Below are 25,304 nucleotides of genomic sequence, written 5' to 3'. Positions count from 1 at the left end.
TTAAAATGAATTAAAATAAATAAAAGAAATGAATTAAAATTAAAATAAAGTAAAAAGTGCAGTTCCTCGGTTGCACTAGCCTCATTTCAAGTGTTTGATAGCCACACGTGGCTAATGATCACGCATTGGAAACACACTGCGATTGTTCCATCTAGAACATTCCCATCATCACAGACAGCATCTATAAATGTTATCTTCCTTCTGGACTTTTTTGAAGGCCTGCAAAGTCTTCTTCTTCTTTTTTTTTTTTGTCTTTTTGAGGGCTGCACCCACAGCATATGGATGTTCCCAGGCCAGGGGTCCAGTCTATGCCACAGCCACAGCAACATGGGATCTGAGCCGCGTCTGCGACCTACACCACAGGATCATGGCAATGCCGGATCCTCAACCCACTGAGCGAGGCCAGGGATCGAACCTGAGTCTTCATGGATACTAGTCGGGTTCGTTAACCACTGAGCCAGGAAGGGAATTCCAGCCTGCAAAGTCTTCTTGAAAAGAGTGGGGGAGGAAAAATTGGATGAAGGTAGTCAAAAGGTATAAGCTTCCAGTTGCAAGGTAGATAAATCCAAGGATGTAACATACATGATAAATATAATTAACGGTGCTGCATATTATATATGAAAGCTGTTAAGAGAATAAATCCTTATTGTTCTCATCACAAGGAAAACTTTTTTTTCTATTTCTTTACTTTTGTGTCTATACAAGATGATAGATGCTCACTCGATTTATTGTGGTAGTTATTTAATGAAGTCTTAAGTTAAAGCACTATGCTGTACACATTAAGCTTACACAATGCCATATGTCAATCATATCTCGATAAAACTGAAAGATTAACACAACATTGTAAATCAACTCCAATAAAAATTTTTTTCTTAAACCGGGAGGAAAAAAAGATGCGCATTGGGGAGAAACTGAAAGGAGGGCAGGAGTTCCCATTGTGGCTCAGTGGTAACAAACCCAACTAGTATCCATGAGGACGTGGGTTCGATCCCTGGCCCCACTCAGTGGGTTAAAGATAAACTACTGTGTAGGCCAACAGCTGCTTGATTTGATCCCTGTCCAGGAACTTCCATGTGCCGCAGGTATGGCTCTAAAAAAATAAAACTAAAAAGAAAAGAAAGGAGGGCAGTGGAGGTTCAACAGCAAACTTTGAGTGTAAAAGTGAAGGAAGTCACGAAGGACAGCACAGAGAATAAGCAAGGCCAATCGAAGAATCTGGAAGAGAGGTGTGATGGTAAAACCAATTACTTTTGCTGGGGAGAAAGTTCACGAGGAAGTAGGAAAGCCACAGAAATTTTGGTTGTGATATTGATCCTATATAAGACAGTGACCACCAGGACACTTGCAGTTATTGAGAAGATGCCAAGTCAGAGAGAGGTGGGCTGGTCTCCTGGCAGCCTGCCCTGTGTTTCTCCAGCCTGCTCAAGGAAAGAAGGTTGAGGGGGCTCTGAGGGCTAGGAAGTCAAGCCAAGATAGGGGGTCAGGGCTAGGAAGTCAATACTTCATTGAGCTCTTCCTCTTGGGTGCCTAGCTGTGTGCTAGGTATCGTGCCCAGGAGAAGGAGACACTGATACGAGTGGAGGAGTGAGGGAAGCAGTTTGGAGGTGGGAACAGGGGATGAGGATTTGCAATCAGGAGAAAAGTCATGGAGGCCCTCCAGGAAAGGACCCTCCATCCCCCACTGCCCCCAGATGGGACAGGGTGCTGTCCAGCAGAAAAGAGTGCCGGGCCCACGTCTTTTCCACTCAGCTTTGTGGCTCCACCACACAGCACAGGGCCCAAGACCTACGGGGCATTCCATAAACGTTTGTTGAAGCGCAGGGGGCTCACGGAAAGCTGAGCATCATTGTAGTTTAACTCGACATAGATGTGAGTAGAAGAGGATGAGGGCCCAACTTGACGAGGTGTGTTCCTGACGATCTCGCCTTCGTGTTGTAACGAAGATGATTTCTTCAATAATAGTCCTTCAGGGAACATACTTAAAACAAACTTGAATCCAAGTTAGGCTGAGTGAGGTCTCTCTCTCTCTCTCTAGGAGTCCATCTTCTCTCACCGCTCCCCTGACTGACTTGAGTTTTGAAAAGATTAAACAATTAAAAAATTTTTGAAAAGCAAAGGAAAAATCAGACTAGCAAACGAGGCCATTGGGAGTAGAACGGGATGAAGTGAGGAGCGGGGAGGTCCAGCTTTGAGGTTTCCGTCCTCCCATCCTTGAAAGACACTAACTAGACACTCACTTAACCTATCAGATAAACAGGCAAACTAAAAAAACCCCAGGAAACTGGAGGGGGGAAGAATTCAGTTAAGAATGAGATGGAAGTAGAACTGCTAGGATGTCAGAAGTAATAGTTTCCAGGGGGCTCAGTCCTCCCCTCTTCTCACTTGGCCTCCCTTTTCCCACCTCCAGAAAATGTGTAAGAAGCACAGGTTTCCCCATGTGACCAGTGGAAAATTCTCAGTTGAATCGTGGAGTAATAGAGCTCTAGGAACAGGCAAGCCTCCACAAGGCCTCAGAAATCTCTGGAAAGGAGCAAACACAGGCTGGCATCATTCAACACTCTTGGCCCCAGAGACCAATCCCAAGGGCTAGGGGTAGGTTTGGGTTTCCAGCATCCCACTCACTTCAAATTCATCCTAAGTGTCCTGTCTGGCTTTCTTCTCTTGAAGCCAAGACTTCAGGAGACTGGTCTGTGGTCCAACCAGACAGTGGAGGCTAAGGGGTGCTTCTCCCGTGCAGGAAGGGAATGAGATCCAGGCCTCCAGCTTCCTACATCTTTTTCCTTTGGTCCCTCTGGACCCTAGTGTCCACACTCTTAGATTCTCAAGGCTCTCCCTTGGGCCTTGGGGCAGGATTCCCATTCTCTGCCGCTCCATCTCCCTGGAATTTTCCACTGCAGCTGCCTCCGCTCCCAGACACCCCTCCCTGGGCAAAATTCCCGGCTCCCTCCGCCTCCCCTTCCCTAATCACACCTCATTCCCACCCCCGGCCCTGAGGCCCTGCCCACAGTCCAGCCCACATCCCACACTAACCCCGGTGGTCCCAGTTAGAGAAATGGGAGGCCAGACCCTTATAGAAGGGTGAGACGGAGGGTCCCAGGCTCTCTCCAGGGCGGGGAGAAAGGACAGTAGAGGGGCTGGTCCCCTGTGGGGCTGGAGTGGGGGGAGTGGCCCTCCTCAAATCCCCATATAAGGCAGGGCAAGCAGTTAGGCTCCTGGATTGGCTGATTCAAATGAGCATTCCACCTGGCAACAGGGTTTCTATTGGCTCTCAGGAAAAATAGGAGGAAGGTGGATGGAGGTTGTTGGTGGCGGTGATTGGAGGGGGGGAGGGGAGTGGAGGTGACCGGAGTGGGGGGCGGTTACCAGGGCAACAGGGTAAGAGCCCAGCAGGGTGTCCTGAGACAGCAGGCGGGGCTGGGAGGTGGAGAAGGGGGGGGCACTGAGGAAAGGAGGGTGGGAGGGAGAGGAAAGAGACTGACAGGGAGGGAGCCAGACGGGGAGACTGGGGGGGGGGGAAGGTTAAAGGAGGAGGGAGAGGGACATAAATGAAGCAAAAGAGTACAGAGATGGAGAGGGTCAGAGATCACTAAAAACATCAGGGAGTACGTCCGAGAGACAGAGAGATGGAAAGGTCTCCGAGAAAGATGGACATAGTTGGCCAAGGAAAAGCCTGGGTGGGGCGCCAAGATTTTTGAGGAGATGGAGACTGAGAAACTGAGAGAGGAGTCAGAGGAGAAATTGGGAAGTGTGTACACCAAGGGACCAAAAGACAGTAGGGGCACCCCGAGACGAAATGGTGATGATCCATCAGTTATGTCTTTTTTATTAAGATGAAAATGATACAAAGATGAAGACTGATGATAAACAAATATAGGAGCGCACACGCACCAAAGATATCTTTTTCCAAACCCTAGCCTTCCGCCCCATCCACCTTCCAGACCTGTGTCACACACCCTAGCTCCGGTTCCCTCCTGAAACAGCAAGCTTCTCAAAATGACCCAAAGATACTGAGACTGTGGGTGAGGAGCCGAGGGTGTGTGGGTTAGAGTGGCCTGGAACCCCCAGCAAAGGAGACAGATACACTCCAGAAAGGCTGGGAAGAAGGCAGCAGAGGAAGGAGAAACATCAAGAAAGGGAAAATGTGGGAAATAAGGAGAGGAGTGAAGAAGGGTTGAGGAAAATCAGCTAAGGATATAGGGCCAGGTGACAGACTCAGGTGAGCCAGGAACTATGTTGTCTGGAAAGAGAGGGAAGACATCAGAGGTGGCATGCAGAGAGGGCAAGTGAGAAGTGGAGAAGAGGTGACAAGAAGAGAGATGGGAGATAGAAATGGATAAAGAGGAATGAAGAGAAATAGAAGGACCAGGCAAAGAAAAGTGAGGTGAGCCGGGCAAATAAGAAAGGTCGAAGGTGGAAAGGAGGCTGGAGAGCCTCGGCCCCTCCTCAGATCACAAGCAAGAGCCGCGAAGGGAGGAACCCAGCAGGGGACACAAATGTCAGCCTCGGGCAGGACGGAGGGTGGGCTGCCCTTTCTGCTCTCTAATCCCTCTCAAGGCCACCCAGCGAACCGAGAGGCAGGAGAGGGGAAATCCAGGGAGAAGTGGAAGTGGCTCCCGCCCTCTTCCTCCTCTTTAGGCTTTTGGTTTCTCAAATACCTGCCCGGCCTTTCCATCCGCTTCCCCCCACCCCATCCCTCGGCAAAATCTCAGGGCTTTTGGGGGTCGGGCTCCACGTTCGCAGGCAGTAGGTCGGGATTAGGAGAGGTCCCTCCCCGCAGGAACCCCACCCCTCCCCACCTCCTCGCCCCACTCCTTTCTCCGCGACCGTCAGTCTCTCCATTTCCCCCTCCTGGTCTAGTCCTCCCTCCCGCCTCTCGCGCACTCCCTCCCCTTGCTCTCATCCTCCTATCCCCACCTCTCCAACCTCCGCTTTCATCCCCCTCCCCTCTCCTCTCCTCCCCGCTCCCGCCTGCCCCACCCCTGGGAAGCCCCTCCCGTCGGGCAGCGCCGCTTTATAAGCGGGTTCCCTGCCCGGGGGCGGCAGCGGCTGGTCGGCGGCAGCTCTGCGGGTGCGGGGGCGGCGAGCCGAGGACCTAGCGATCGCGGCCGGAGCGCGCCGGCCACCGCCCGCACCGCCCTTCCGCCCGCCCTCTGGACGGCCGCAGCCCTGCGGGTCTCCGCTCCAGACCCACCCCCGCCCCACCCCGCGCGCCTCTGCCGCCTCTTCCAGAGCCCCAGCTTGCCCAGCGGCCGCCGCTGCCGCTGTCTCCGCCGCCGCCGCCACCGCGCCAGGTTCCGGCCGCGGCCACCTTCCGCCGTCCAGGGCCTCTCCATCTCGGCCCCGGGACCCCGGCTCCCCGCCAGCCCCGGCCCCGGCCCCGGCACCATGTCGGAGAAGAGCGTGGAGGCAGCGGCCGAGTTGAGCGCCAAGGTACGGGCGGGGCCGGCGTTAGCCTGGCCCCCGCGCGCCCCCGGGGCTCCGCGCGGTCGTGCGCCCCGGGCCGCCCCAGACGGCCCCACACTACTGCCCCGGCTCGGGGTCCCGGCGGACCCCGCTGCGCCCTCCCCCCCGCGCCCCAGCCCGGCGCTGCCTACCCCGCGCCGCGCGCCTAGCGCCAGCGCCCTCTAGCTTCCCGAGCGCCGCGCACCCGGCTCCCGGCCTGGCCGCTCCGGCCGGGTGCCGTCCCCACCCCTCTCCGGCCCTAGCTCGCTCGCCGCCACCCCAGCCGGTGTCCGTCGGAGCTCTGCGCGTCTCATCTGCCATGCCCCCTCCCCCGCGCCCCTCTCCGGCGCCCGGTCCCCGTCTCCCTTTCCAGTCTGACCTCACCTTTCCTCTGCTAAGCGGTTTGAGAGCCTGCGTCCAGTGTAAACAGGACTCTCCCGGGAGGCTGCTCCTCGCGGGCCCCTCCCCTCGAGGCCCGACCGGCTCTTGCTTATCTCCGAGAGCTACTGCCTCTGTTTTCTCCTTCCATCTACATCCGTTCCTTCCTCCTCTGGCCTTCAGCTTTCTTTTCTCTCCATAGCCCTCCGCGTCTCCCTCCCACACTTAGAGAAGCTCGAATTCCTAAAAACCAAAAGGGGGCCGGGAATAGCCTTCGAAAAAGCTGAGGCTCAGCATTGCATGGCATTGCATCGCGCCGCCTTTGCTCTCATCAGCTTCCTTCCCTGGCCCCATCCCTTCGCCCTTGCCTTTCTTCCAGCCTTCCTCTAATTTCCCTAGGGAACCTGCTGAGTGTTGCTTGGGGAAATTAATTCGGCCAGGGTTTGGGGGCGGGGAGCCCGACCTTGGGTGGGGGCGGTTGCTGGGGAGGCCACAGAGGTCTCCTGGAGGCCGTGAAGTGAAAAGGGGAACCAGTGGGGTTTAAGGCAGTGAGAGAGAGGGGTTCCGCGTGAGCGCTAAGGTGTGCTGAGCGGCCCTCCGGTGGGCTGGCTGTGCGGTGGCATGTGACTTCACTGAGTAGGTGTCTTTGTATGTCTGAAATCCAGCGAGTGTGTGGGACTGCCCGTGTCAGTTACATGTGTGCATGTGGAGACGTAGCTGTTCTGGAGCCATGTTGCTGCTTTGTGAGTGCCGAGTGGCTCCACTGTGCTCTAGTGCTGTCTCAAGAGTGTGTGCCAGCACGCCCAAACACCCGGCCATGTGTCTCTGGATTGCTTCAGCGCCCCTCGGTAGCGGTGTGTGTGAATCGGTGTCAGCCTGTGTCAGTGTGTGTGCCTGTGTTGGGTAAATGAGGCCAGAGAGCTGCTTAGCACAAGGCCCAGGTCACATACCCTCCTGGAAAAGGGATCATGGAAGGACAGTGACCAGAAGGACAGGACAGGACTGGACAGGGGAGGAGAGGGCCTGGCCCCTTGGACTTTGGCCTCTGCTAGTCTCCCTCCCTCCCTGGCACTTACTCTCCCTCCCTCTCCATCTGTCTGGGTGGGAAACTCAGGCCAGGGCCGCACAGACCTGGTACTGGGGCCACCAGAGAGAAGCTGACAACCCCTTGGCTCTCCAGGCCCAGGATGAAGGGGAAAGCCCACCAGGGAGTAGAAATGCCAGACTGGCCATGTGGAAAAGAAATGAGGACAGCGAAGTCGCGTGAAGAAACCTAGCTGAAGGGAAAGGGGGCCTGCGTTCTGTGCTCCCCATAAAGGGAGAAAGGACTTGAGTGTCCTTCTAGGCCAACCATCCTACACCAACCCCCTTTCCTATCCAACCCCCCCCTTTCCAGAAAGGACACACCCTCCCAGGGTGATCTACTCACCCAGAAAACTTCCATCCACATGGAATCAGATACACAGAGTTGCACACCAACACCAGGCCCGATCTGGTCACACAGACACCACAGTGCCTGCCAAGGGGTGGGGTGGAGAGAGAACTGGAATCTCAGTTGGAAGGGCCAGTGTGGTGTATCCTGACAGGGGACTCTTGTAGCACCTCCCTCTGCCACATCAGTACAGGACATCAAAGGTGTGCCTGCTGGGGTCCTGGAGAGGAGAGAGGGGCCGAATGGAAGGAGGGGACTCGACAGGTACCTTCAGCACTACTTTTCTACCCCATGCACACAGGCCTTGTCTGTTACCACGTCCCATATTCCTTTCCTTATCCTACTGACCCTACATCCCCCCGGAAATGGTGACACCTACCCTCCTACCACAGCAGTGCACACACCACACCAGACCAGAGATCACGCCATGCCAATGTGCACAGCACACCATGGCTGGTCGGGAGGAGGCAGCTACCTGCCCAGTTTGGGGCAGGAGTGGGCATTAGTGAGAGGGAGGCATGGGAATCGTGCTAAGGAGCTCTTCCTATTCCTGTAGTGTTTGGCCAAGTAGGAGCCTGAGGATACAGGGGGCACAGGGACAGAGAGAAACAAAGCCTTTCGAAGCTGAAGGGGAGGCTGGGAGGGATGCCCAGGAGAGAGTACTCAGGAAAAGGCCCCAGAGGTAGACAAAAGGCCGAGCAGGGCCGGCAGTGGGAGGGGGCAGATGAAGAAGGCGGAGGGACCTCAAGAGGGGGTGGGGCGTCAGGACTGCGAGCAGATGGAGGGGATTTGCTTTGCTGAGCTGAACTCTTCAGCCGGTAAAGGTTGGGCAGAACTTGGCGGGGGTGGTGAGCGGTTACCTTGACTGCCTCTTCCCTGGCTCCATCACTTTGCCTCTTCCCTCGAGTCTTGGGGAAGGTGTCTAGTCTCAGCCCCTTTGTGGCCGTGAGGACCCTGGGACTTCTGTTCTGTCTCTAAGCCGCCCGGGCCACCTGCATTTCACACTCCTCTAAGCTCACTGCAGAGGGAGAACCAGGGCTGGAGGGACTTAAGGGCTGCGGATCATTTGTGATGAGAGGAAAGGTGCTCTCTCTCTCTCTCTCTCTCTCTCTCTCGCAGGACCTGAAGGAGAAGAAAGAGAAAGTGGAGGAGAAGGCAAGCCGGAAAGAGCGAAAGAAAGAAGTGGTGGAGGTGCGGAGGGGTCACCTGCTCTGCGAGCCCCCAGCTACCTTCCCGGCCCCGCCTTCCCCTGGCCCCGCCCATCCCTGCCGCCCCGCCCCCGGGCCCTCCCAGGCCTCTTGCCATTGGTGGTGACGGTGGGTGGAGGCACCGGGCCAGCCTGACGCCTCCCTCTCCCGGTCCCCACAGGAAGAGGAGAACGGAGCTGAGGAGGAGGAAGAAGAAACTGCCGAGGACGGAGAGGAGGAAGATGAAGGGGACGAGGAAGGTGGGGAGGGGCAGGGAGGCTGGGCTCAAAGGAACAGTCAGGGTGGGTTCGAAGACCCGAAGCAGGGCTGAGGGCCACCACAGGGGGTCTCCGCCGCCGCCGGAGCTTCCTGCCCTTCCCCAATGACCCATTTCTGGCTCCTCAGATGAGGAAGAAGAAGAAGATGAGGACGAAGGGCCCGCGCTGAAGAGAGCTGCCGAAGAGGAGGTTTGGGCTGGGTTGTGGGCTGAGGGGCTGTCAGGGATGCAGCAGGGCCGGGAGCCCTTTGGATTTGGACCCAGATCTTGGTGGTGCAGGGCGGGGGCTGGAGCGAGACAGGGGGCGGTCCCGCTCCCATTTGAGGGCTACCCCAGCTCTTTCCCTCTTCACAGGATGAAGCGGATCCCAAGCGGCAGAAGACAGAAAATGGGGCATCGGCATGAGCCCCCTGCCAGTGGGCTGGGGTGGGAGGCCCCTCGGGGCCTTGAGGTGGGGGTGGGGACAGCCCGAGTGCAGCCACCCTTCACCTGGCTCCCTGCTCTGGGCCCTGCGCCCGAGCGGCCGCCCTCTCTCCCCAGCCTTCTCATGCCGACCCTCCAGTCACTGCCCTCTCCATCCTCACTGCCATCTTCCACCTCCTGACCTCCCCCATCTGAGCTCCCCAGCTGGTCCCAGTTCCCCCCTCCCTCCTCCTCCCCTTCCCTCCAGCCCAGCCCACTCTCCTCTGATACCCTCTCCTTCCTAACCTCTGCATCCCAGCGTCACATCCTGCCCATCCCTACCCTGCCTGATCCCTGGGTCTCCCTCAGATCCCCTTCTCTCAGACAGCGCCAGGCCGGGTTGGGGCCAGGGTTGGGGCCGAGCCCCACAGCTGCCCCCCTCCCCTCCCTTTTTTGTATAATTTAATAAAGAAACGGTCGCGCTTCTGTTTTTAACCTGTATCCTTCTTTCCCGGGGCAGAGCAATGGCACCCTCTGTCAGAACCCTTTCCCTCTATTAAAAAAAAAAAAAAAAAAAAAAAAAAAAAAAAAAAAAAGGCAGCAGCACCCTCCAACCACCCACCACTCAAGAAGACAAGATCAGCACCTTGGGGTGGACAGGGGTGGATAGGGAGTGCGTGCCTCGGTGACACCGTCCAGCTTTTGGATTCTTGGGAAGGCTCCTCCCAGCCATACACACACCCTTCCCTGCTCCCCAGCACCAGGCTATACACTGCTGAGCCCAGTGGAAAGCTACCAGCTCTATTGTGCTGAAACAGCCTCAGAAACAGGAAGTCCCACCCCTGAAGTGGTAGAGGGCAGGAGGTCTGGGTCGCAGCCTCCTTGGACCTAGTGAGAGTTGCCTGGCACTGAGGAAGTGAGCTCCTGGTCAAGCAGGGAGAACTCCAGGGCCTCTTGTGGTTCCAGGCCTGAGTTCTGGCTCCTCAGGCTAAGTGGGGTGGGGAACAAGCGTTGCCCTCTGGCAGTCTCAGGCTTCCTTCCCTAGTTCTGCCTCCATTCTCCCTGAGTTTGAACTCTGCTGGGGAATTTCTGCATTTTTCCATAGCACTCTTGCCTTCTCAGTTCAGAAACTCTGGATTGGGAGAGCCCGCTGATTTTGCAGAGGTCTGAGCTGGAGAGGGGTGTGTGTGCGTTGTAGATACCATTCATCCCTAAAGATGAGCAGACACCTGGAGCTCCCATTGTGGCTCTGGAAAAGAATCTGACTAGCATCCATGAGGATGCAGGTTTAATCCCTTCCTCAGTGGGTTAAGGATCTGGCGTTGCCCTGAGCTGTGGTGTAGGTCACAGACGCGGCTGGGATCCCGTGTGGCTGTGGTGAAGGCCAGTGGCTACAGCTCTGATTTGACGCCTAGCCTGGGAACCCCCATGTGCCTCAAGTGGGGCCCTAAAAAGACAAAAAAAGACAAAAAAAAAAAAAAAAAGATGAGAAGACACCCATGACTCACTCAGCTCACTCAGGGTCCAGAGTACACACACACACTGGCTAGCTTTTGTCTTCACCCACCCTAAGTGACCTTGGCAAATTGTTTCAGCTCTGAAGCTGCCTTGGTTTTCTCATCTATACAATGGGGGATAATCTTAGATTTCATGACTTTAAGGTGTGTAAAGTGTCCACTATAACACACAGCACATAGTGAAGGCAGTACAGCCATACAATGTAGCTATTTTCCCTGTGTTTGGGGTGCGCTTCTTCAGACCTACCATCTTTTAGGGCACAGTAACATTTCTAGGAGTCATTGGCTGGGGGGGGGAGGGAGGTGGAGTGGGGCAAAGAAATTCTGGAGATTTCAGGGAATGAGGGAGGTGGTGAGTACCCAGGAAAGGGCTGGCCAAGAACACGTGAATACACACCCCCCCCCCAGGCAGCTCAGAGATGGGCAGGTGGGTAGTTTGAGGCAGAAACGGTTTAGTGAGAAGGGCAGACCGTCCCCTGGAAAGGAGGGTGGGGGAAGGGAGAAGGGGGCGGTGGGGACACCCAGGGCTGAGGAAATAAACAAGGGGAGCGCCACCACAGGGGTGGAGGGTAACGCTGCTGGGAATCAGCCCCCTCAGACTTTCCACTGCGAAGCGAAACCGTGAGCCCTGGGGTGTTGGGGGGGGCAACGGGGAGGGGAAGTGGGGAAGGTGGAGGGAAGGCAGAAGGACAGGGGCCGCGGCCCTGGGAGCAGCAGAACGGCCTCCAGCTCGAGACAGCCACCTTGTCTCCACTCTGCTCTCTGCCAGCACCCTGCCCCATCCCTGAGGACCCCCCCCAGCCCATCCTGAGCCCACCTTCCTGCTGCCTGATCCGGCCAGCTTTCCTCTAGATTCATTGGTTCCTCCCTCTCTCCCCAGGCCTCCATCCCTCTTTTTCTGGAGTCTCTTCCACCCACTCCCTCTCTGCAGAACCTCTCTCTTTTGTCTGTTAGTCCTTCTCCACTGTCTGACCTCTTCCCTTTGGAGGGCTGTGTGGTCCAGGCCTCAGGGGAGATGGGGGAGGCTCACTTCCTCATCTGGCTGCTTCTGCAACTGCTCTGCGCGGCTGCAGGTAAGGTGGGGACGACCCTCTGGGAAGGCTGACCTTCGGACCCACAGCGGGGGTGGGGGTGGGGTCAGCAGGGATGACCACAGGGATGCCAAGGTCCTTAGACTGGGTGGATCTAACAATGCCTTTCTTGGGGCAGTCCTCCAGCCCCCAAAGCCTCCCTCCCGTCTCCCCCTTGGCCAGGAAGGGGCAGAAACCCAAGGTCTTCCTCGGCCCTGTTTCTTCTCCCTTGGGTAGCAGCTGAGGCTCCTTCTTTACTTTGAAGTCTCTTGGCTCATGGCCCCTCCCCTTGGCCTCTCTTTTCCTCCCCAGTGGAGGCTCCAGACCCAAGGGCAGAGGTCCCGGTGGTGTGGGCCCAGGAGGGGGCTCCTGCCCAGCTCCCCTGCAGCCCCACAATCCCCCTCCAGGATCTCAGCCTTCTGCGAACAGGACAAGTCACTTGGCAGCATCTACCAGACAGGTATGCACCCCAAACAAGGGCAACAGCATCCCCAAATCCAGCAGTAAAGGCGTCCAGATGGACAATCCAAGAGCCAAGTCAGCACTCTGCTTTCTCCCCTGAGCTGTCAGTCCTGCTGAAGCAGTGTCTCAGCCTTCCTGCTGCCCTTGCTGCAGCCCCCTCCGCTCTTTCTCCGCAGACTGCTCCCCTCACGCCCCGCATCCCACCTGCCTCCCCAGTACTGGATGGTGCCGGCCCAACCCGAGGCGCGCGGGGGTGGGGTGGGGGGGGGAGAGATGGGGGAGGCTTAGCAGGCCAGAGGTCTTCCCGTTGGGTGGGCTTTCTCATCCTCAAAGGGTGCCTCTTGGTCGGACTGCCTCTTGCCTGGGGCTGCTTCTCCCTTGGCTTTCTCAGTCCCAACTCTCTCCTGATCAGGGGCCCCGCGGCGCCCTCCCCTCAGAGCCCGGGGCCCCGCCGCTACACGGTGCTCAGGGTGGCTCCCGGAGGCCTGCGCATCGGGAGGCCGCCACTGCAGCCCCGCGTGCAGCTGGAAGAGCGCGGCCTCCAGCGCGGGGACTTCTCGCTGTGGCTGCGCCCGGCCCGACGCGACGACGCCGGCGAGTACCGCGCCGCCGTGAGCCTCCGGGACCGGGACCGCGCCCTCGTCTGCCTCCTCCGTCTGCGCGTGGGCCAGGCAGCGGGTAGGTGGGGGCGGGACGAGGGGAGCGGGGCTGGGAGGAGGGTGCCCCATTCCCCGCCGCCCCGGAGGCAGGAAGAGCCGGGCAGAGGCTGGTTGTGCTTCGAAGGATGCGCCTTAGCGGGAGAGCCTCCAGTAGAGGGGCGGAAGGGGGTGGAAGGTGCCCCCAGAGAAGCACGTGTGTGGGGGAGGGCCTTGTGGAGAGATTGTATCACCCCTCGAACTCCCCTTCCCCCACCCACAGAGGGAGTGCCAGGGTGGAGGAGGGGAGGCACTCCTTGGAGGGGACAGTGCTGGGCTGGAGTGACTCAACTCAGACGTCCTGTAGCTCAGGAGGTGGACTTAGCGGGGGTCCTCAAGCAAGCCTCGCAGAAGGCTGAGTGCGGACGGAGCCAAGCGAACTGGAGCCAGGGACACAGGGAACTCCTAAGCATGCATTTTAAGCACCTCTAGGTGCCAGGCACTGGGTTGGGTGGGCAGGCGGGCCCCAGGAGAGTTGGGAGAGAGAAGACAAAGAGATCTCCAGCCAGGTACCTGTTTCCAGGAGCTTCCAGCTTCACTGGCCTGCTGTGTTGGTCCAGTGGGCCTGCCTGACCATCTTTCTCTCCCCTTGCGCAGTGACGGCCAGCCCCCCCGGGTCTCTGTGGACCTCGCATTGGGTCATTTTGAACTGCTCCTTCAGCCGCCCTGACTTCCCAGCCTCCGTGCACTGGTTCCGCGGCCCAGGCAGAGTCCCTGTTCAGGAGTCCCCTCATCAGCACTTAGTCGGAAACTTCCTCTTCCTGTCCCAAATCAGCCCCTTGGACTCTGGGACCTGGGGCTGCATCATCACCTACAGAGATGGCTTCAATGTCTCCATCACATACAACCTCACAGTTCTGGGTAATTCCTCCACTCTGCCTTCACATTTGACCACAACCCCTTCCTGCCCCCTTGTCACCTCCCTCTGACTTATAAGCCCCCAAACCAGGTCTCCGGCAGCTGATGCCACCTGTGATCACTCTAGGCCTCCCTGTCCCACCCCTTTCTCTTTCCTTTCAGCCGCTTCTCCCCTTCTAGGTTTCCCCTTGTCCATCCAGCCTCGCTTGCCATCTTGGGGTCTCCCACTGGCCCACCCACATTGTGGGGTTCTGAGCATCTTGTGTTCATCCACCTTATTCTGCTCCTTAGCGCCCTGCCGAGCTGGACTGCCTCCTTCGTACTTCTGCCTCCCTTTCCTGCAGACCTAATGTTCCAGCCCCTCTGTATGCCTCCTCTCACCTTTAACTTAAGGTTCCCTTTTCTCGGCAGGTCTCCAGCCCCCTGTCCCTCTGACAGTGTATGCTGCAGCCGGTGCCACGGTGGATCTGCCCTGCCACCTGCCTCGGGGTGTGGGGACCCAGTCGTCTCTCACTGCCACGTGGACCCCTCCTGGGGGAGGTCCTGACCTCCTGGTGGCCGGGGACCATGGCAACTTTACCCTTCGACTAGAGGCTGTGAGCCAGGCCCAGGCTGGGACCTACACCTGCCGCGTCCATCTTCAGGGGCAGCAGCTTAGTGCCACTGTCACTTTGGCAGTCATCACAGGTCAGGCCCAGGTGGGAAAGGACAGGAAGGGAAGGCCGGTGGGGCAAAGACTGGGCAAGTCTGCCTCATGATGCCAGGCCACTGGGTACAAGTTCCAGGGACTGCTTCTTGTGGTCTCCTCTTTCCTCGCCCCCATATAATGAACTGAAACTGAAAATCTCCCCTGAGTCACTGGATGAACGTTCCACTCTTCTGTAAGGGACTCCCCTGCTCTCAATTGGGGGGGAGGGTCTGAGACGTGAGATGGAGAGGTGGCAAAGGTTTGAATGGTTCAAAAGAGGTGGACTATATTTCCAGAATCCTCACCCACTTTGGAGGCAGGGCTTGGGTAAAAGTTGCAGATGGTGGCCTGGATTTGGGAGGAGTTAATAAATCAGTCCCTTAGTCAGCAACTGTTTACTGAACGAGGGCTTTTCAAGACAGTGTAAAACCAACACAGAAGAAAAAAACCCCAAGCGCCCTTAGAAAGCATGTGTTGATTGATCAGAGACTGTCACAGCACTGCCGTGTCTGCTGGCCATCCATGACCACTAAATAGTGGCGCCACATAGTCAGTGCTTAGTGATGTATCTTGGTTAAATAAATAAATGAACATGTTAATGAATAAGACATCTCCCAGAGGCCAAGCTAAATTTCCACGTGCTTCCCACATATCTCTCCCTAGATGTGGTCCCCGCACTTCAGCCTCACCTTGAACCTCATCTTTTCCCCACCCAGTCCTCTGGCTAAGATGCCCTTCTGTCAGAAACCCCGGTCACATCCTACTCATCCTGGAACCCGACCTCCTCCTTCCCAATCAGTTGCCAAAGGCTACCAGTTCCTTCTGTCTGAGGCCTTCTCAAGGGTCAGCTATTTAGAGTCCATTTTCCATGCTATCTGCATGACAGCTCATGGGAGGGATAGTGTTGCCCCCATTTTCTAGAGAAGGAACTTGCCCAAAGTCACACAGCTGGGAAGCGCCAGATTGGGCTCTAAGCTCAAGGAAGTGTCTGTGCCACCAAGTCTTCAAGGGCCTGGTCACTACGCTCTGCTCCAGGCCCTTCGTCCCACACACCGTGCCCATACTTGTGCAGCTTGGAGATGTTCTGTCTCTAGATCGGCTGGTCTGTTCTCTAGACATTCTGAAAGGGGGACAGAGTTCATTCGGGGGACGCAGATGTGAGCCACAGGATAGAAACAGGAAACATGCCAGGTATCCTGGGGGCCAGCTCATCTGACTGAGGCTGGGGGTTCTGAGCATGTGAGTAGCAAGTCATGTAAAAAAAAATCAGAAGTAATATATGTTGTGGGCTCCTTCTGGGCCAGTTTGGGTTTAAACAGTCCCCTGAAGGCAGGAGGGAGCCTGGAAAGTTTAGGGGCCGCAGAGTGATCAGACCAGAGCTTTGTCTTGATAAGATTAGTTTCCCCATAACCCTGATTTCCTCCCTGCACCTTCACCCAATCAGAGCCCAGGGGAGTCAAGGTGATTGAGACCTGGGAGTTGAACCTTTAAATTCAGGGAGTCGGGCCCCCCAGGAGATCTCGTCCCTCTAATTTTTTTCAGTGACCCCCAAATCCTCCGGATTACCTGGCAACCCGAAGAAACTGCTCTGTGAGGTGACACCGGCATCCGGGCAAGAGCGCTTTGTGTGGAGCTCCCTGGACAAGAGGTCTTGGAGGAGCTCCCCGGGACCCTGGCTGGTGCTGCAGGAGGCCAGACTCCTTTCTCAGCCCTGGCAGTGCCAGCTGTACGAGGGGGAGAGGCTTCTGGGGACCGCAGGATACTTCACGGAGCTGTCTCGCCCAGGTCTGAGACCCCCACGGCACCCCAGCCCCAGCTCCTGACTGGTCCTCTCCATCCCCACTTCTAGACCCCCCTCCCGCCTCACCCCCATTCTTTTCCTTCCAAGGGCTGGGAGCTGACTTCCAGCCCTTGACGAGGCCTGACCTGCTTCTGCCACTAAGCAGCTGAATGACCCTGGATGAGTCCTTTAAATTCTCTGGGCTTCACTGTCTGCATCTGTAACATATGAGGGTGTGGGATGATGTCCTTTCAGCCTGATCCTCTGCCAACCCCCATCTCCTACTCTCTCTGTAGGTGCCCAACGCTCTGGGGGAGCCCTGGGGGCCCAGAAAACAGGCCACCTCCCTTTCCTCATCCTTGGTACCCTCCTCCTGCTCCTTTTGGTTTCTGGAGCTATTAGCTTTCACGTGTGGAGAAGACGGGTGAGCTGGGAACCCCTGTCCCCAGTACTTAGCTGTCTGTTACCCCTTCCCCAGGAAGATGAGCAAGGTGGATTCCCAAACTTGCCATCAGAGCCCCCTCTTCATGGGTCTCTGCTCTCCGGGGATCCCTTGTGCCTGCAGGACCTGAAGGAGGCTCGGAGGGGTTGAGAGAAGGCCTGGGGCCAAATAGGCAGGGTGGGGGGGGTGGGGGGGAGGAAGAGATGGACTCCCCCTGGCTTGCTCCCTTCTCCTCCTCCTACCCTCCGTGTTTGTCTTCCTACAGTGGCGCCCGAGAAGATTCTCTGCCTTAGAGCATGGGACTCACCCACCCCAGGCTCAGAGCAAGACTGGGGAGCTGGAGCCAGAACCAGAGCTGGAACCCGAGCCGGAGCTAGAGGTGGAACCGCAGCCAGAGCAGCCCTGACCTGGCCCCCCGCAGCTCAGTGCAAATAAACTCCCTGTCAGCAGCAAGCCTGAGTCTGGCCTCTTCTTGCCCAGGGAAGGTTCTGGGTCTCCCCAGCCTCTGGGACTTCCTTCTCACACCCCGGTCTTCTGACCTACTTTCCACAGCCAGTCTCTCGTCTTCCCTGTTTCCGTTCCTGGTTTCTTGGTGATTCTTTCTTCTCCGTCTCTTTCTCCCAGGTAGTCATTTTCCTAAAGGTCCTGCAAGCCGTCCCCCGCCCGCTTCCAGCCCTCTCCTCCTCCGTGCTGCTCTCGGCATCCTGACTGCCCTGGTTTCCTTTATATTTTGCTCCTCTGGCCCGCGCCACTCTCACCCTGTCTCAGCACTGTCCTTGGCCCTCTGGCTGCAGCACACACACACACACACACACTCACTCAGAGCATCCCTGCCAGGTTGAGTCCTCCTGGAGGGAGATGGGGTCTCGCAGCCTTTCTGGGTGGCAGCCTCCTCCCCACCCCCACGTTCCTCAGCCCTGGGGCAACCTGTCTGGTCCCAGGCATGAGAACATACTGCCCCCCAGTGGTCTCTGTGTGTCACACACCGCTGGAGGTCACTGAGCAGGCTGCGACAGCCTGAGATTAGCTGTGCAGGGCACAGATGCCCGCCAGAGGGCTCTGCCTCCGTGGCTGCACTCTGTGTGGTCTGTACAGGAGCCTGCACTGAGCGAGCAGGTGTCTCCAGCCCTGTGCACCCTCAGGAGAGGGATGGGGGACAGGTCACCCTGGCCCCAGCAAGGTGACGAACCAAGTCTAACACTGGGGAGTCTTGGGAACGAAGGCCTCAGGAAGACCCTGGCTGCTCCTAAAGCCTCAGGAGTCAGGAGACCTGGCTTCTGATCCCAGCCGTGCTGATGTGAACACAGCTCCTCTCCCTGAGCCTCGGTTTCCTCACCTCTTCAATGGGACCGTGATAACAGCCCATCCAAAGCAGTTGTTGCAAATATCGGGTAATAAAAGGGCTCTGAAAACTGTGGCGAGCTGAGCATCCACTCGTGAAGGGGGAGCAGGCCTGCTCTGGTTGCACAGAAATGAAGGAGAGGCCCCACAAGCCTGCCGGCTCCCCTCACTCTGTTCGAGGGAACACTCCTCTGGGCTGGCAGATGGTGCTTTAGCAGAGCATGTGTGCCTGCTCCTGGACACACACACCCACACACACACAGGCATGACCTCAGCCCACCGCACCCCAAAGGGACCTAGCCCTCTACCTGCAGTGTGTGCAGTGGGCTGAGGGCTGTCACCCTGGACAAGAGGAAGAATCCGTGCCAGCTGGAGCCCGTGCTACCGCAAAGGCCCTGCCACTGTCCAGCTGAGCCTGTGTGCTGTGTGAAGTGACACCAACGCAAGCCACGAAGCTGAAGACCTGCCCTGTGGAGACATGATGGCCAGAGACTTGGGGACAGAGAACGGGGAGGGGGCACCTTCGTTCCTGGTGGGGAGGCCCTCTGAGCCCTGAGGAATGAAGCCTTTGAGGCAATCTGAGGTTCCCAGCCTTAGAATGGTGGTGACCCTTGTCTGGTCAGTGGTGCAGAAAGGAGGCTCTGGTGGCCCCAGGGATGGTCACACTATAAGGTGAGGCCTGATGTCCCTTTAAGAAGCATCCAAAACACTGTTTCTACCCTCTGCTGTGGGCTGGGGTGGGGAGTGGCCCGAGGAGACTCCGCTCTGCCCACAACCTTCTCTCCACGGCCGTGGTGGAAGCTGCCAGGTTTTTACGGGGCAGGGGTTTCCTGGAAAGTTCTGTGGGTGGCATTTTTCCTCTCTGCTAGGTGACACCTTCTGCCCTTTGGGCTTCTGAGAGGAGTCTCTGTGGATTCATGGGCTCTGTGCAGGGACTTCCCCAAGCTTCTGTATGAAGGAGACAGGGGGGGCGACAGAGGCCACCTGTCCCTCTACCCACTAAGGAAGAGAAGAGCCGGGGACGGAAGGAAGGGGACGCAGGTGGCTTGTGTATACAGTGCTCCTTTGCTTAATCTTTCCTGTTCTCTGCGGGATCTCTCCTAGGAGGTGACACATTCCTGCTCCTGCCCCTCTGGCCCCAAGCCCCCTCACCCTCCAGCCAGATAACCTCTTGCTCTTTCTGTGTCCTCTTGGGGCCTTCTGGGGAGCTAGGTTAATTCATCTGGTAATACCAAGTTTATCTGCAAGCCAGTGTTCCAGGCTGGAGTCCTAGAGGGGAAGAGGCATCAAGGAGTCCGGGAGGGAATTCCCGTTGTGGCGCAGCTGATACGAACCTGACTAGGAACCATGAGGTTGTGGGTTCGATCCCTGGCCTCACTCAGTGGGTTAAGGATCTGGCATTGCTGTGGCTCTGGTGTAGGCCAGCAGCAACAGCTCCGATGAGACCCTAGCCTGGGAACCTCCATATGCTGTGGGTGAGGCCCTAAAAAGACAAAAGACAAAAAAAAAAAAAAAAAAAAAAAGAGAGAGAGAGTCAGGGAGCTCAGGGGGCTATGAGGTCAATCGCCTTAGGTCCTTGTTAAAAAGGAAGGGAGGAGTTCCCGTTGTGGCTCAGTGGATTAAGGAGCTGACATTGTCTCTGGGAGGATGGTTTGAGCCCTAGTCTCACTCCCCCAGCATTGCAATAAGTTGCAGCGTAGGTCACAGATGTGGCTCCCATGTGGTGTTGCTGTGGCTGCAGTGTAGGCTGGCGGCTGTAGCTCCGCTTCCACCCCAACCCCAAGAACTTCTATATGCCGCAGTTGCCCCCATAAAAAGAAAAAAGGAAAAAAGGAAAAGAGTGTATTTGCTGCCTACTTCCACTTAAATCACCCCCCAAGTCAGTCATTTACAACGATAAACATTATCTCACAAGTTCAGGGGTCCAGGAGCAGCCTGGCCGAGTAGTTTTGGTTCAGGTTGTTTATGGCGTTGCTGCCAAGACATGTGCCAGGGCTGTAGTCATCTGAAGGCTTGGCTGGGATGCAGGATCTGGTTCCAAGAAGAACCAGGTGGCTGCTGGCCAGAGAACTTAGTCCCTTCCCATACGGGCCTCCTCATAGGGCTGCTCATGACATAGCAAGACAAAAGCATGTCTTTTTTTTTTTTTTTTTTTTTTTTTTTTAGGGCAACACAGGCCACATCGCTGCATATGGAAGTTCCCAGGCTAGGGTTCGAATCAGAGCTGCAGCTGCCAGCCTATCCCTCACCCGCAGCAATGTGGGATGTGAGCTGCATCTGTGACCTGCACCACAGCTCATGTTAACACCGGATCCTTAACCCACTGAGCAAGGCCAGGGATCGAACCTGAGACCTCATGGTTCCTAGTTGGATTCGTTTCCGCTGAGCCACAACGGGAGCTCCATAGCATGTCTTTATAACCTAAACTAGAGAGTGACAATCTATCCCTTCTGTTGGTCACAGAGACCATGCCGGTACCTCATGGGAGGGCACAACCTGAGGGCATGAGTTGAAGGAGGCAGGAGTCGTGGCGGCCACCTCGCACTTGGCTCTCATAGTTGGAAGAGTACCTGAGAGAGAAACAAGCCAAGAAGAGGGTGAAGAAGCATCTCTGAGTACTCCCACCCCCAGCCCTGCCCTGGACCTGACAGCCTCCTCTACGTATACTGTCCAGAACTGTTCAGAAGTTCTGGAGGCCAAACGAGGTCCAGAGCTTTGCCAAGTCAATTAAGTGTGTCTGGCAAGAGGCCATACGGTGCTCGTTCAGGCCTGCAGTCACATTTGCCAAGGTGTCCCCCACCCCTGATCTAGTCTTCTCATCTCCACGGGGCAGGGCAGCCCCAGAAAGTTCCTTGCCCCACCTCTCCCACCAGCCAGAGGTATTAGGGTTCAGGCCCAGGGCCCTGCTGCTACCCCTTCTACAAAGGATGTGAGCAAAAAGCTTAGGTTGCCCCCCTCGGGCCCTTGGAAAGGGGGGCAGTGGGTTTGAGGTGGGGAATGGGTTTCAGCAGCTTCACTCTGTGGCTGACAGTTTCTCGGAGGGGCTGCAGGTGCCAGGTGGCTGTATCCAGGCTGGGCTCTGAAATGGGCCTGCTCTCACCTCCCATGGGGCAGGATGCCTCGGATCTACCCTCTGAGGGGTACAGAAAGTGGTCTTGGAGCCAGGGGGAATGTGGCCTGGGTGGAGGTGGGTCAGCCAGGCCAGACTCTGCACGCCCCCCGACCCCTCACCAGCAACCCCCAGCAAGGCCTCTGTGACCCCTCCCCCCACCCCTATCCCCAAGCCCCGCCCCCGCCCCCTTGTAAGAGGGGGTGTGTGTGCAGCTGCAGCTGCTCTGGTAAAGCAGGCCAACTCAGGAGGGCACCTGGGGCTTCCAACCTCCCTGCTCCACAGGCAGCCCTCCTTCTCCCACACTGTCGGCAGCCTCAGCCTCCGTGCTGGCTTCCCTCTGCCTCCCACTCTCCCTTCGCCCTTGCCCCCCACCCCCGACCCCCCTCCTTCCAGCCTGGAAATGGAATATAGGCAGCCAAAAGAGCTTCCTCTCAGGAACCAGGAGACTTCTGGAAATCCCCATACTCCAACCCCACAGTCACATGATGGGGCCGAGAGATTAACTGCAGTTTTTTGTTCTGTAAAATGAGGCTGGTCACATCTGCTGGAAAGGGTTGGCATGTGCTAATGTCTGTAAAAGCGCTTTGAAAACGGAAGGTCTCTCTGCAGACATGAGGGCTCATGGTGACCCTGAACCTCAGAAGGCCCAGATGAGATTCTTGGCCTCTTACCCCCTCCAATGCTGAACGAGAAGACTTCCCTCCACCTCACCCTGGCCTTTCTTTCTTTTCTTCTTCTTCTTTTTTTTTTTTTCTCCTTTTAAGGGCTTCACCTGTGGCATATGGAGGTTCCCAGGCTAGGGGTCCAATCGGAGCTGTAGCTGTCAGCCTACCCCACAGCCATGGCCACGCCAGATCTGAGCCATATCTACAGCCTACACTGCAGCTCACGGCAACACTGGATCCTTAACCCACTGAGCAAGGCTAGAGATCAAACCCACATCCTCAAGGATGCTAGTTGGGTTTGTTACCACTGAGCCACCATGGGAACTTCATGGCCTTTCTTTTTTTAAAAAATTAAAGTATAGTTGATCTATAATATTATATTGGTCTCAGATGTAGGGCTTAGTGGTCAGTATTTTTTACAGAGTATACTCTATTTGAAGTTATTACAAAATGAGGAATTCCTCTGTGGTACAGTGGGTTAAGGACCTGGCATTATGGCAGCTATGGTGTAGATCACAGATGTGGCTTTAGAGTCCATTCTCTGGCCCAGGAACTTCCATATGTTGTGGGTGCAGCCAAAAAAAAAAAAAAAAAAAAAAAAAAGAAAAGTTAAAGTAATGGCTCTATTTCCCTGAGCTGTACAATAGATTCTTGTTGCTTATTTATTTTACACACAGTAGTTTATATCTCTTAATCCTCTACAGCAATCTCCCCCACCCCTGCCTAATCCTGGTTTTTTGTTTTTGTTTTTTTTTTCATTTTTAGGGCCGCGCCTGCAGCATAGGGAAGTTCCCAGGCTAGGGGTAGAATCTGAGCTGCAGCTGCCGGCCACAGCCACAGCTACAGCCACAGCCACAGCAATACCATATCTGAACCTTGTCTGCAACCTACATGGCAGCTCACAGCAACACCCGATCCTTAATCCACTGAGCAGGGCCAGGGAGCGAACCTACGTCCTCATGGATACTAGTTGGCTTCGTTACCGATGAGCCACATTGGGAACTTCCATCCTAGCCTTTCTAAATGCAGAGGAGAGGCAGTAGGGTGAGTGGGACCAAGCAGGGAAGTTCAAATCCTGGTTCCGTCAGTTGTAGTTACTGGCTTTGTGACTGTTGGCAATTCCCTTAAGCTCATTGATCCTTAGTTTCTTCATCTGTATGGTATGGCAAATGATAGACTTCTGTCCCATCATTGTTATAAGGATTAAAAAAAATACACAACCATATAAAGCACACAGGGGTTCTGTTTTTATTTTTTTATTTTTTGTCTTTTTAGGGCCACACCCATGGCATATGGAGATGCCCAGGCTAGGGGTCTAATTGGAGCTGCAGCTGCCAGCCTACACCACAGTCACAACAATGCAGGATCTGAGCCGTGTCTGTGCCCTACACCACAGCTCACGGCAACGCCGGATCTTTAACCCACTGAGCAGGGCCGAGGATTGAACCCACATCCTCATGGATACTAGTCAGGTTCATTAACCATTGAGCCATGACAGGAATTCCTTTTTATTTTTATTTTTAATTTTGTTTAAAGAACACAGGGCTTCGAAATGTTCAGTATACATTTACTGTCTCTCCTTTCTTTTCGTTTCCTGTTTGAAAAACCCCAGAGGAAGAGCCAGGTTCTTGGGGTGTGATTCGTGGGCACTCACCTTCACGAGCAGTCAGAGGACATAAACTCAGAAGCTGGGTGTCATCGCATAGTCCATCTGGTCCAGCCCTTGGAATGCTTTGTGTGTGATTTATTCAGTGTTAGAGCAAAACAAAAAATCAGTTGCCAACATTAAAATGAGGAGCTCTTACATAAAGGTCTGATTTGCCACCTTTTCTTGAGACTTTGGCAGAGCTGGCGATTCTGGGTTCACACTCTGGTACAGCCTCTACTGTCGGCTCAGCTGAAGTACATGGTTCGTGGCCACCCTCCTTAGCAGAGGCAGGGCCCCTCTCTTCCTCCAGCCTCGCCTCACCCCTCTCTATCATCGACCACCAGCCTGCTTTTCTCAGTTCTATTACCTAGCAGGTGCCTATAGGCATGTAAGTTTGTGACCCTTGCTCTAGGCCCTTTGCATTCATTTATTCAAAAAGTATTTAACAGGAGTTCCCGTTGTGGCTCAGTGGTGACAAACCCCACTCGTATCCATGAGGATGCAGGTTCCATCCCTGGCCTTGAACCAGGTGGGATCGGAAAAGAACTTCTGGAGAAGGCGGTAAATTGGTGGGGACCAAGAGCAGGACTCTGCACAGAGAAGGACAGGAAGCAGCAGATTGGCCAGATGGATTCCTTCAGCCGCTGAGCAAAAGATAAGTTGGGGGGAGTTCCCATTGTGGCTCAGTGGAAACAAACCCTGTTTTTGGGTTCGATCCCTGGCCTTGTTCAGTGGGTCAGGGATCTGGTGTTGCCGTGAGCTATGGTGTAGGTCACAGACTCGCCTTTGATCTGGTGTTGCTGTGGCTGTGGTGTAGGCTGGCAGCTGAAGCTACAATTCAATCCCTCGCTTGGGAACTTCCATAGGTCGAGGGTGCAGCCCTAAAGAGACAAAAAAAAAAAAAAAAAAAAAAGTATTTACCAGCCAGGGGCTGGGAGGGCAGGGGGAACAGGGAGTTAGTGTTTAAGAGGGACAGTGTTTCATTTGGGGAAGATGAACAGGTCTGCAGGTGGATGGTGATGGTTGAGCAATACCATGCATGTACTTAGTGCCACAAAACCGCACACTTAAAAATGGCTAAAACGGGAGTTCCCAGTATGGCCCAGCAGGATTGCCGGTGTCTCTGGAGCGTCGGGACACAGGTTCGATTCATCCCCAGCCTTGTCGCAGCTCGGTTGCAACTGCAGTTCGGATCTGATCAACTCCCTATACTGCAAGGCAGCCAAAAATGGGGAAACAATGGCTAAAATGGTAAATGTTTGGGTATGTCTATTTTACTATCACAAATGCCACATCAATCCGTATCAATAAAATTTAACATTAAAAAAAGTATCCAACCAGTGTTAAGGTCCACCAGGCCCAAGGCATTCTGCTGGGTGTTAAAACGGACAGATGTGGTCTTACTAAGCAGTAATTTCATAATTATCACCCTTGGACAAGTGCTTCCAAGGGAGAAGTAGCACAGACCCTATCATAAGGGAAACTTAGTTCAAGGGCAGAGCCTGAGCAGCCTTCTCACATGCTGAGGAGGGGTCATGTGGAGGATAAGGAGGGTAGAGCAAAAAGATACAAACAGCCAATCCTGCCAGAGCAAAAAGATACAAACAGCCAATCCTGCCAGAGCAAAGATGCAAACAGCCAATCCTGCAGAGCAAAGATACAAACAGCCAATCCTACCAGAGCAAAGATACAAACAGCCAATCCTGCCAGAGCAAAGATACAAACAGCCAATCCTGCCATTGGGGTAGATGTTCCGCCCTCCCCTAACACTTACACACTTCTGGACCACCCACCTCCAGGCTTCTTTCAGGTAAGAAATCCTCGGGGAAGCCTTTCTCAACCTCCCAGCTGAAATGAGTTTCCCCATGATAAACTGTCCGAGCCCTCTGTGCTTGTTCCTTTGTAGCC

General features: G+C 55.6%; 2 protein-coding genes and 2 long non-coding RNA genes across 4 annotated transcripts; 2 read left to right on the top strand and 2 right to left on the bottom strand.

Moving 5' to 3' along the window:
- Nucleotides 725–4,611, bottom strand: LOC110260751. Its single transcript, XR_002344121.1, has 2 exons — nucleotides 2,623–4,611; nucleotides 725–2,520 (listed from the first exon to the last, which is right to left on the bottom strand). It is a non-coding gene; the product is annotated as an uncharacterized LOC110260751 (long non-coding RNA).
- PTMS (parathymosin) lies at nucleotides 4,593–9,613 on the top strand. Its single transcript, XM_013987418.2, has 5 exons — nucleotides 4,593–5,430; nucleotides 8,372–8,443; nucleotides 8,621–8,699; nucleotides 8,845–8,906; nucleotides 9,071–9,613. The coding sequence occupies exons 1-5, from the start codon at nucleotides 5,386–5,388 to the stop codon at nucleotides 9,119–9,121; spliced, it is 309 nt and encodes a 102-aa protein (XP_013842872.1). The 5' UTR covers nucleotides 4,593–5,385; the 3' UTR covers nucleotides 9,122–9,613.
- On the top strand, nucleotides 11,651–17,036 carry LAG3 (lymphocyte activating 3). The gene is given in 8 exon segments (NM_001105306.1): nucleotides 11,651–11,708; nucleotides 12,018–12,165; nucleotides 12,580–12,845; nucleotides 13,460–13,723; nucleotides 14,132–14,407; nucleotides 15,951–16,193; nucleotides 16,485–16,612; nucleotides 16,896–17,036. Coding segments are annotated over 8 exon segments (1,524 nt in total).
- Nucleotides 14,415–17,557, bottom strand: LOC110260752. Its single transcript, XR_002344122.1, has 3 exons — nucleotides 17,450–17,557; nucleotides 15,975–16,132; nucleotides 14,415–15,639 (listed from the first exon to the last, which is right to left on the bottom strand). It is a non-coding gene; the product is annotated as an uncharacterized LOC110260752 (long non-coding RNA).

This window comes from Sus scrofa, chromosome 5 (genome assembly GCF_000003025.6).
Source record: "Sus scrofa isolate TJ Tabasco breed Duroc chromosome 5, Sscrofa11.1, whole genome shotgun sequence".
Lineage (NCBI taxonomy): Eukaryota > Metazoa > Chordata > Mammalia > Artiodactyla > Suidae > Sus > Sus scrofa.
Note: the sequence above shows the minus strand (reverse complement) of the source record. Positions and strands in the feature narration are given on the sequence as shown.